General features: G+C 61.4%; 1 protein-coding gene across 3 annotated transcripts in view; it reads left to right on the plus strand.

Annotated features, from left to right (window-relative positions):
- The first annotated feature begins 1,772 nt into the window (after positions 1-1,772).
- The window catches only part of EVPL (envoplakin), a 19,179-nt gene continuing 10,223 nt past the window's right edge, over positions 1,773-10,728 (plus strand). The window contains exons 1-15 of one of the 3 annotated variants that reach the window (XM_039859290.1): positions 1,991-2,057; positions 2,629-2,869; positions 5,107-5,206; positions 5,538-5,692; positions 5,796-5,922; positions 6,317-6,442; positions 6,623-6,661; positions 6,813-6,974; positions 7,052-7,159; positions 7,347-7,442; positions 8,521-8,646; positions 9,099-9,245; positions 9,457-9,611; positions 9,754-9,851; positions 10,160-10,332. In XM_039859290.1, coding sequence (XP_039715224.1) covers positions 2,772-2,869; positions 5,107-5,206; positions 5,538-5,692; positions 5,796-5,922; positions 6,317-6,442; positions 6,623-6,661; positions 6,813-6,974; positions 7,052-7,159; positions 7,347-7,442; positions 8,521-8,646; positions 9,099-9,245; positions 9,457-9,611; positions 9,754-9,851; positions 10,160-10,332 — 1,710 coding nt within the window. In that variant the 5' untranslated portion in view covers positions 1,991-2,057; positions 2,629-2,771. Of the gene's footprint in view, positions 2,058-2,336; positions 2,870-5,106; positions 5,207-5,537; positions 5,693-5,795; positions 5,923-6,316; positions 6,443-6,622; positions 6,662-6,812; positions 6,975-7,051; positions 7,160-7,346; positions 7,443-8,520; positions 8,647-9,098; positions 9,246-9,456; positions 9,612-9,753; positions 9,852-10,159; positions 10,333-10,728 lie in introns of those variants that run through there. The other 2 variants (XM_039859292.1, XM_039859291.1) reach the window with 2 other exon arrangements.

Raw genomic sequence — 10,728 nt, forward strand, 5'->3', positions numbered from 1 at the left:
TATTCAGGTCGTCATCCTGTCACCTAGCTGTGTGCATGTGTGCATGGCAGCCTCGGACCTGGGGGCTGTGCTGCTTTCAGCCTTGATCAGCCCTCCTGCTCTGGCCTTGGGCCCCATGAGCTGTGAGTGGCCCACATCACCTTGCTGGAAGCTCCAGGAAAGGGGATGTGAGTACGCTGCCACTTCAAGTCATAGCTGGCACAGTGCTGGAGGGAGACTTGGGATCAGTTGATTGCAAACTTCTCAGTTCACAGAGGAAGCAAGCGCCAGGCAAAGGGAAGGCCTTGGAGCCGACAGAAGCCAGGTTGCAGGCCTCCTGCCTGGTTCAAAAGGAGGGGACGTGGCAGGGGCAGGGCCTAGGAAGGCTGAAAGTCGGAGCCCCCCTTCAGCTTCAGGCCAGACCTATCTGACAATTATAACATGAGCCACAGATGCAAGCTGCATCTGCAATTTAAAATTTTCTAGTAGCCACATTTAAAAAAGTAAAAGGCAGCAAGCGAAGTGAATTTTTAAAAATACATTTCATTTAACGCAATATATTTTGACTTGTAGTCAATATAAAACATGGAGATACTTTACATCCTTTTTTCATACTAAATCTTTGAAATCAAGGTGTGCAGTTTACACGTACAGCACATCTCAATTTGGACCAGATAGATATCGAGCGCTCAGGAATCACGTGAGGCCCACACCTGTGCGTGGCACAGCACAGGCCTCCACGGAAACTGTCGGTCCCATCCCGACCTTCACAGTGAGCAACCTTTTTTTCTCACCTATGTAAAACCCTACATCTTTCTTTCTTTGTCTCTTGGCGGCCCAGTCGGTCACTGCCATCAGAGTAGGAGCTTCCCGCGGTGAGTGAGGAGAACCTGAGACCTGGCTGGCTCTTCCTGCCCCCTGCAGGTTGGCCCATCTGGGGAGTTGGGGTCTGGTTTGACTTGGCATTAGACAGTCACGCCAAGAACGCAGCTCCTGTTTTTCTTGCAGTGAACCAGTTAGCCTTAATCTCAGCGTGTGAGGGGCCCCTGTGGCACTCATTTCCAGGAGGGCAGCAGACAGGAGGCAAAGATCAAGTGTTCCACATCTCAGCCTGGCTGCCTTTCACCACCTGCCGGCCTCTCCGGCCTCTCCCCTGCCCAGCGGGGCCTCTTCTGGCTGCTCCCATCCTGGAGCTGGAGTCTGGACATCTTTTCTCCTTCAGGCCCGCGCCTCCAATGAGCACCAGCCCCGGCAAAGGTCTTGGAGTCCTCGAGGAGGCGGGGCAGTGGGCCAGGGCTGCCTCTCCTGTCTCCTGGGTGTTGCCTAATCTCAAAGATAAGGAAATGTGCTGACTCGAGTTTGGGATGAGAGGCCCGAGGTTAGGCCTGGCTCTGGACCCTGCAATCATTTCAACAAATGGCCCCTTTCTGAGAACTGTTGATTGCAGACGTGCTACTGCTGGTTAGAAGAAGATTGTCACCTCGGAGTAAAGTGGAGAGGGGGCTGGGACGGAGGCCGAGCGGCCCCTGGGCCCAGGCTTTCATCAGCCGGGAGGGAGAAGGATGGAGATCACTCCATTTCTGTCCAGGCCTCCTTCCTGCTGCCACTGTCAGCCCCTCCCCCTCCAGGATGGTACTCCCGTGTCCCCTCTCCAGGGCCAAGTTCAGTGGCTTGTCCATGAGATGCAGCCAAAAGGGACTCAGGCCTTTTCTGTCTCGCTGGTGACCGATCACGGGCCTTCGTCCCTTGTCTCCAGTCTGCTGGGATCCTTCGCCCTGGGTGTTTTTTGTCCTCGGCGAGGCCTGCCAGGATGTCCCAGCGCTCCGTACCCAGCTTGAATGCATCCCTCCTCCTGTTCCCCCAAACCCTCCAGGGAACAACTTCATATCTGTAGAAGGGCCTTCTTGAGCCGGGCCTGTGAAACGAGTGCCTGGAAATGGGGGGCACCCACTCCCACCTCGAAGACCCTCGGAGCTACCACACGAGAAAGCAGCTACCAAGATGACCTTCTCGGCACTGAATGTGGGGAAAGACCCCAGGCCACTTTCAGGGAATGGGGTGAGGAAAACCCAAGTACAGTGGGTTCTCCGGGGCTCAGCCAGACCCCGGGCTCAGCAGCACCTGAAGGCTAAAGTGGGGGGCCTTGAGGGACGGCCCCGGGGTGAGTCTGGGGTGAGTGCCACTGGCTTCCCTATCACTTTGGAGGAGAACGTGATGCAGAGACCCGGATGCCTGGTGGTGAGCAAAGGCCCGGGCCCTCCGCCCACCCCGGCTGGTAGGACGCGGGGTGCAGAGCTGCGGGTGGGGGTAACCCTGACAGCCCTACAGCTGTGCTGGCTGTTTATTAACCCAAGCCCAGGCTCTGAGGCCGGGCCTCTGTCCCTGAGTCTGCGCATGCCTGCGTGTGTCTGTCCTTCTGTCTGGAGCCCTGTTCTCCTGGGCCCGGCTGTTTCCCCACCTGGGTGTGATCACTGCAAGCTCCCCCTGGGCCTGTGGGTGTGACAGGTCCAAACCTTCTCTGGGAGTCCAGCGGGCTCAGGCGCCCCGCCCTCTGGGCCGTGCTCTTTCCTCCCAAACTGGTTGTGCAGGAGCGGGCGTGAGTGTGGGCGAGTGTGGGTGCATGCGCAGCAGCCCCGGCCTCACCTGCAGGGAGGGGCCTCCCAGAAGCTGCCTTCCCTCCTGGTGCCCAGCGGCCCCACCTCGCCAGAGCCCAGCCAAGTCACCAGTGAGGACGCACGCCACCGCCCGCCGCCCGCCGAGCCCAGCCTGAGCCAGCACCTGCCTTTACGACCATGTTCAAGGGGCTGAGCAAAGGCACCCAGGGGAAGGGGTCCCCCAAGGGCTCCCCAGTCAAGGGCTCCCCCAAAGGCTCCCCCAGCAAGCACAGCCGGTGAGCAGGGCATTGGAGGGGGCTGGGGCGGGCGGTGCAGAACCAGGTACTCCAGCCACCTGAAGGTGCAGCCCGGAGCCCAGGGCCAGCCCCATGCTGGTACCTTGTGTCCAAGACCAAAGGGCCTGGGGGTGGACTCTCTCCCCAGCCCAGGTAGAGCTCCAGCCCTGGTGGAAGGCCAGAGATGGCCTGGGGCTCCCCACCTTCTCCGGAGTTGGGGCGGGGGTGGGGTGGGGGCTGAGGGTCGTGAGTCGAGGCCACTCTGCTGGAGACAAGCCGTTCAGGGGCCTGAGCTGGGAGGCTGGGTGGCTGGAGTGCCGAGTCTGGTCTGGGGCTCTGCCCTCTAGGTCCCACTTGGGCTGCAGTGACCCTTGGGACCTGCGCACAGGGTGGGCAGAAGGCCTGAGCCCGGAGAAGCCGGGAGGTGGGGCTGAGCTGCAGCTCTCACCTTGCAGCTCTCACCTTGGGCCTTGAGAGTTTTGTCACAGAGTTGGGGTGATTCTTTTACCAAGTGGGTGTGTGGAGGGGGTGCCATGGGGAAAGGGGAAGGGCCCCGGGCCCTGGACCTACCCAGAGACTCCCTCATTCACCCAGCTCCGCAGGGCCCAGCCTAGCTCCCCACAGCCCCACGGTCTGCACAGGGCCTTGGCCCGCCTTCTTCCAGCTCCCTGGCTACCAGTCCCCTCTGCAGAATGGGGGCAGCAGCTCCCCTGGGTCCGGGTATGGCAGTGAGAATGGAGATGGAAAGCCCATCATCCCGATAGAGATCAAGGAGAAAGGCAAGGACAGCGAGGCTGGGCTTCTGGGCGGACGGGAAAGACGGCACTTAAGACTCTCGCTGGAGTGACCTGTCCCTCCCTGGGGCTTCTGAGCCCTGCCCAGGGTGGAGTGTGCTCCTCCGAGTGGGAGCAGCTCTCCCAGAAGGCCGGGCCTCGGGACAGGGGGCTCAGGGATGAGGACCCTCAGCTTCCGACCCCCAGGGAGTGCTTTCCTGACCAGGAGCAGCTAAGCCCCCAGCCGCAGCCCCCAAAGAGGGCTCCTCATTCCCCTCACGCGCAAACCACTTGCTCAACACACACGCTGAGCACTACTGTGTGCAAAGACGGTTCTGGTCACTGGGGTCCCACCGCAAACAGAAATGACATCCCTGCCTTCACGGCACTTACATCTAACAGGCACTGGGTGCCGACTCTGCACAGGCTTTTACTGGATGTTTCAGTACACGATAACGTGGCAGGGTAGATATTATTAAGGTCCCACCTTAGAAGTGAGGAACCGCAGGCACAGAGAGGTTAAGTAACTTGCCTAAAGCCACACAGCAGTACCGATGGAGGATCAAACCACCACTGTCTGGTTAGAGTTCATTCAGATGGGGTCTTGGCTGCGCCAGCTCTCTGCCTGGGGGGTTCGTCCTGTGGCCCCTGGTTCAAGGCCCAGCGCGGTGAAGCCTTCCCTTCCCCAGGACTGTGACCTCGCAGGGAGCTTGGAAGGCTTGGACCACTCAGCCTTTTATTAGGTCTGCCTGACCCTCTGGGCCCCAGCAGGTGCCTGCAGGGGCTGCTGGATGAATGTCTGGAAAAGGACCCTGGGGACCTGGGACGGGCTCAGAGTCTGCTTCTGGCTCTGTGACCTGAAGAAAGTCAGGTCCCAGTTTGGGTCTGAAGCCCTGAATCTGGAAAGTGTTGGGGTGCCCTTGCAATCTCTCAGCTTTCCCCTGTCCCAATGCCGTGTGGCTCCTCTGGGCATAGGCAAAGCCCTGGGTGGTGGGGGAGACCGGGCTGGGGTGGGAGGAAGTTGGAGTGGGGGTGTGCTGCTGCTCCCCTCCCCCAGCCAGCCCAGCTGCCCCTCCCCAAGGCCCAGCCATGCAGTCTGGATATTAGCAGGCGAGCTGGTGATTCACTCCCTGGGCTGCCCGCCCTCCAGGCAGGGAGCTGGGCGGTGACCGGAGTCGCTGCCAGCACAGTGAGGTCAGCTTGCTCCACAGTACCACAGACACCTGGGACCCACACTTTCTGAACCTTACCTGGGGCAGCGCTCCCCTCCCCCAGGACAGGGGACCTCACAGCCTCTCACCAAGGGGATTGGAGCTCCCCAAGTCTTGGACTGTTCCCTCCAGGGCAGTGAGCCTGGCTGGAGGGGGCATGGCTCGGAGGTGGCAAGGGCCCCCAGCTGGTGTAGAACCGCCCAAAGGGAACAGAAGAACCTTTTCTGACGGTGCCGCCCCCACCACCCAACAGGGCTGCCACCCAGGAGCTGGCCCTGCTCATCTCTCGCATGCAGGCCAATGCTGACCAGGTGGAGAGGGACATCCTGGAGACCCAGAAGAGGCTGCAGCAGGTGAGGGCCGGGGGCAGGGAGCAGGGCGTGGAGCCCTGGGACGCCCATTGTCACGCCCTGGAGTGCCCGCTGATCGTGTCGCCTTCACTAGACGTCCCCAAACACAGTGGGAGAGCAGGCTCAGCAGTCCTTCTTTGTTGGGCTCCTAACATGGGGGGTCAAAGAGGTTCGAGGGGGGCCCAGTCCTCCCCTGTGTCCTTGAGCCTGCCCTGTGAATGGGCCTATCCCTTTGTCGGTGTGGACGCCAAGGCTGGCCAGTGCCACTGGGGTCCCTCAGGGTGGGGCTCAGGGGGCAGGGAGAGGCAGCGAGGATGCCCTCCCCCGCCTGCAGGACCGGCTGCACAGCGAGCAGAGCCAGGCCCTGCAGCACCGGCAGGAGGCGGGCCGCAGCCTGAAGGAGGCCGAGGTGTTGCTGAAGGACCTCTTCCTGGACGTGGACAAGGCCCGGCGGCTCAAGCACCCGCAGGCCGAGGAGATCGAGAAGGAGTGAGTGGGGTGGCGGTGGAGGCTGGCGCTCAAGGGCGGGGGCACTGAGGGTCCCGGGGGAGTCCCTGGGCCAGCTCTGACCTGCTGGCCACTTCCTTGGCAGCATCAAGCAGCTGCACGAGCGGGTGACCCAGGAGTGCGCCGAGTACCGCGCCCTGTACGAGAAGATGGTGCTGCCGCCCAGCATGGGGCCCAGGGTGGACTGGGCGCGGGTGCTGGAGCAGAAACAGGTCAGGGGCCATGCCCAATACCGAGGGCACCTCAGGGAGCTGGAGTCACACCCAGGAGTAGTTGGAGCAGTAGTTGGAGCAGTAGTGTGTCATCCGGGGCCTGACAGTGTGCTTCCACCCAGGGGTAGTTAGGGGTCTGGGGAAGGAGAGAGCAGAGGACACAGTGCAGTCAGGGGAGGCTTCTTGCAGGAGGAGGCTCAGAGGCCTCAGAGAATGGCACGTCTCCCAGGGCGAGCCGCTGGCTATTCACTCAGGTGATTCTCCTGGCCTGTCCACCCTCTGCCAAAAAGACCAGCTCTGCTCCTGCTGATGGGGAAGCGGGGAGGGCACGGGAGGGCATAGGCGGGCTCCTGCCCAGGTCCAAGGTGGAGCTGAGCGGCCAGCTCCTCTGCAGAATCAGGTCCGCGAGGGCCAGTATGGGCCGGGCATGGCGGAGCTGGAGCAGCAGATCGCAGAGCACAACATCTTGCAGAAGGAGATCGACGCCTACGGGCAGCAGCTGCGCAGCCTCGTGGGGCCGGTGGGTGAGCCTCCCGCATGCACATCCCAGCCCCCACCCCTTTCTCCCGTCAGAGCCTGAGCTGGGCTGGCTGGCCTCTGGGGCGAGGGATGCAGCAGAAGGGCCCAGTTGGCCCGGGGCAGCCCACCCTGCAGCCCACCTCTCACTAGGCCTGCATTTTCTCCCACTTGGTCGAAACAGGATGCAGCCACCATCCGGGGCCAATACCGGGACCTTCTGGTGAGCAGGAACTAGGGCCAGGCTGGCGTCTGGGTGGGCTGGGAGTGGGGCGGGCCTGGCTGCGGACACTCTCGATGGCGCCAGTGTTTTCGGGTGCAGCCTGATGGCGCCTCTCGGTACCCCTTCTCCCCCCACCTCCTGCTGAGCGCAGAAGGCAGCCTCGTGGCGCGGGCAGAGCCTGGGCAGCCTGTACACGCACCTGCAGGGCTGCACGCGCCAGCTGAGCACCCTGGCCCAGCAGCAGCACCACATCCTGCAGCAGGACTGGAGCGACCTCATGGCGGACCCTGTGGGCGTGCGGCGGGAGTACGAGGTCAGGGTGAGGAACGTGGGGGCGGGGAGGGGACGCGGGCACCCTCATCCTCACCGCTCGCTCCCACTCTCCCCCAGCACTTCAAGCAGCATGAGCTGCTGAGCCAGGAACAGTGCGTGAACCAGCTGGAGGATGACGGGGAACGCATGGTGGAGCTCGGGCATCCGGCTGTGGGGCCCATCCAGGTGTGAAGGCCCAGACGCCCCCTGCTGCTTCAGGGACCCCTGCTCCCTCCACGGGGGGACCTCCCAGGGAGGCTGGGGAGAGGGAGATGGAAGGCAGGGCCCGCTGAGTGGGCGGTGGGTGGGTGGACGGACCAGAGCAGGGACCAGGACAGGGCTTGATCCGAGGGCTCCCTGCTGCTGTCCCCAGGTCCACCAGGAGGCCCTAAAGATGGAATGGCAGAACTTCCTGAACCTGTGTATCTGCCAGGAGAGCCAGCTGCAGCACGTTGAGGATTATCGCCGGGTGAGGCTGTAGGCAGTGCTGGGCAGTGCTGGGCAGGGGAAGGGACACAGGGGTGGGCAAGGGGCACAGGGCTAGGGGTGTGGCAGGGCCGTACATGGGTTCTAGGGGGTGGGGGCAGCCACCAGGGCCCCAGGCTGGAGCACAGAGGTGTCTGGAGATCACCACAGGACATGCTCGCCTTGTGGGAGACAAGGTACTTTATATAAATGACAGAACTGTGTCTTTGTGACTAGGTCCCAGAAGGAAAATAATGTCACTCATACATTCTCAACAGGGTGATAGTGTTCCCCGGGGGGTGAAAGTTGGTTCTTAGGAGCAAAAAAAAACAAGAAAAAACTCTTTTTTTTTAATGCATAAATCATACATATACACACATAAAGGACAGACGGCGTATCGGTGGTGTTAAAATGACATGGCGATGGTGGGGAAATGAAGGGGAAAATATCTAAAAAGCCTATTAGAAGAGACGATCATCTTTTAAAACAGCATTGAGAAACCATTGATAGAATACACAACAGGGACCTTTTTTGGTAATTTCCACCCAAAATGTTCCATATACTTTGAGAGACACGACAGCCAAAGCCCAGGAGTGTTTTTCCTCCCTCTTCCTTTTAAGAGCATTTTCCTGCATAACCACAATACCGCATCACAGCCGTCGACGAGAACGCCCTCACAGCACCCACTGCAGGACGCTTCTGCAAAGCACATCCCCAGCTTCTCCTCTGGGGCTGGGAAAAGTGCAGTTCAGACGCCCCAGGCACCCACCGCGGGCCTGGCCAGGGTGACAAGGCAGCAGAGGCACAGCCCAGCATCTGTGCCGGAAGGACAAAACCAAAGTGTTTATAACACTAAAGGGAATTTACTGAATTTTCACTAAAATTCGCTAACGTTCGGTGAACCGAAAATGCCTCATTTGTAGAGCACTCCAGTTCAAAAGGCCCCACTGCCCAGGTAGAAAGGCCTACAGCGTGGGGGACAAGTGGCAGTTTGGGTTCAGCCCACTTGCAATTAGCTGGTTTGCAGGGTCGCCAGGCAGTGGAGATCCTGGCCTCTGAACTTAACCATGCACGAAACTCAGTTCCAGGAAGAAGCGGACTCTGTCAGCCAAACCCTGGCAAAGCTTAATTCCAGCCTGGACATTCAGTACAGCCCTGCCCCTGGGGAGCCCCCCGCTAACCCCACAGAGCTGCTACTACAGCTGGAGGTGAGATTGCCCCGCCCGGCCTCTGTACCCCTCTCCTGGGAAGGGGACCTGCCCATGTGTCTAGGGCTCACCACACCCCAGGTACCTAGCCCTACTCTGAGCCCTAGTCTTGGGGGTCAGGAGAAGGGGGTCACCCCAGCAGAAGGAGGCTGGTCTGTTACTAGCAAGCTCCTCCCCTCTTTGGACCTCAAGTTTCCTCGTCTGTCATGTGACAGGGCCTCCAGGATCGCTCCGAGGCCCTTGGGCTCCCACTCCAGAGGCCTGGGTGATGCTGGGTGGCCCCCCTCCACCCCATCCCACAGACCCAAGGGTCCTGGGTCCCCAGGGAGGGGCTTCTTTTCCTTTGCTGACCTAGAAACCCTCACTTTATGAAGGCCAGACCCTGGCTTGCTTGTGGGGGTGTGGGTATGGGCCAGGCCTGGCCTGAACCCCCACTGCCTGGGACCCCACAGGCAGAGGAGAAGAAACTGGCCATGGCTGAGAAGACTATTGGGGACCTGCAGCGGCGGAGCCGGGAAGTAGCCCCACTGCCACAACGCCGGAACCCACCCCAGCAGCCTCTGCCTGTGGACAGCATCTGTGACTGGGACTCGGGAGAAGTACAGGCCCAGCCACCCTGCTTGCCCCTCACCCCACCCCACCCCACCCCCTCCTGCCCCTGGACAAGCCACCTCTCTCGGCGCGCCCTGCCTCTGGCTGTCCTTACCTGCCCCAGCACCTCCTCCAATTCCTGCCTGCAGCCCCTACAAATCTTGGCCTTTGTCCTTTTCTGACTGGCCCCTAAACATGAGCCCCCTGCCTGCCCCTCAGGTGCAGCTGCTGCGGGGTGAGCGGTATACGCTGATGGACAACACGAACCCACACACCTGGGTCGTGCAGGGCCTGGGCGGGGAGACCAAGCGCGCCCCGGCCGCCTGCTTCTGCATCCCAGCTCCGGACCCCGAAGCCGTGGCCAGGGCCTCCAAGTGGGTCTCCCTGGGGATACACAGAGGCAGGAGGCGGGCTGGGGATCTAGCCAGGCCCCGTGGGGTCCGAGGCCGGTGCCTGGCCTTCGCCTGGACTGGTGGCGAGGGAGGAGGCTCACCTTCCCTGCTCTCCTCCCTCCAGGCTGGCTTCGGAGATGCAGGCTCTGAAGCAGAAACTGGCCACAGCCCAGAGCCGCCTGAAGACCAACGTTGTGGAGCCCTTACGGCCGGGCCAGCAGGGTACCACGGACTGGCCAGGGAGTGGGGTGGGGGGTTGCTGGAATAGAGGGAGTAGATTCCTACTTTGGCCACTGCTGGAGGGCTGCGGTGGGCCGGGGTGGCCCTGGGTTAAGGATGTCTGCTCTGGGCATTCCATCTTCTGGGTCGGCAAGCCCCTGGGGCTGTCCCTCCCTCAGTTAGGCCCTGCCCATCCCCTCCCTGCCCTAACCCACACAGGACCCTGTTTGGGTACCCAGGGAGGAGCCTCTTGGACAGGCGGGCAGATGGGACACAGGCCCTGGACCCTCACAGTCTCCCTGTGCTCCCAGCCCCAACTGGCTCAGCCACAGCCGACCCACAGGCCCAGAAGCTCCTGACACAGATGACCCGGCTGGACGGGGACCTGCGGCAGATGGAGAAGCAGATACTGGCCTGGGCCCGGGCCCCACTCAGCCGCACCACACCGCTGGAGGACCTGGAGGGCCGCATCCAAAGCCACAAGGTGGGCGAGCGGGGGCAAGAAGCGGCCCTGCCTTGGGGCTGCAGAAACTAAGCGAGGCAAGTTTGGGAGCCACAGGGACCTGAGGTGGACAAGGGAAAGCACAGTGCAGCGCTCACGCAAGCTGCTTCCCGTCCTGGCCCCCCCCACTAACCGGCTCTGTGACCTTGGTCGATTCGCGTAACCTCTCTGGGCCTTGGCTTCCTCATCCCTGAAAACGGGCGCAGGAATACCCAGCTCATCCTGTTGTCCTGAGGATGGAGTGTAGTAAGGCCCGGGAAGGTTCTAGAAGGGCAAGGCCCAGAGTAAACATCCTATGACCCCAACTCAGTAGGTGTTGAGAGGGACCCGAGAGCAGCCAGGAAGCCTGGAGCATCTTAGGGGTGCTTGCTCCCAGGA

The sequence above is a fragment of the Pteropus medius genome, unplaced genomic scaffold, assembly GCF_902729225.1.
Source record: "Pteropus medius unplaced genomic scaffold, Ma_sr-lr_union100, whole genome shotgun sequence".
Classification (NCBI taxonomy): domain Eukaryota; kingdom Metazoa; phylum Chordata; class Mammalia; order Chiroptera; family Pteropodidae; genus Pteropus; species Pteropus medius.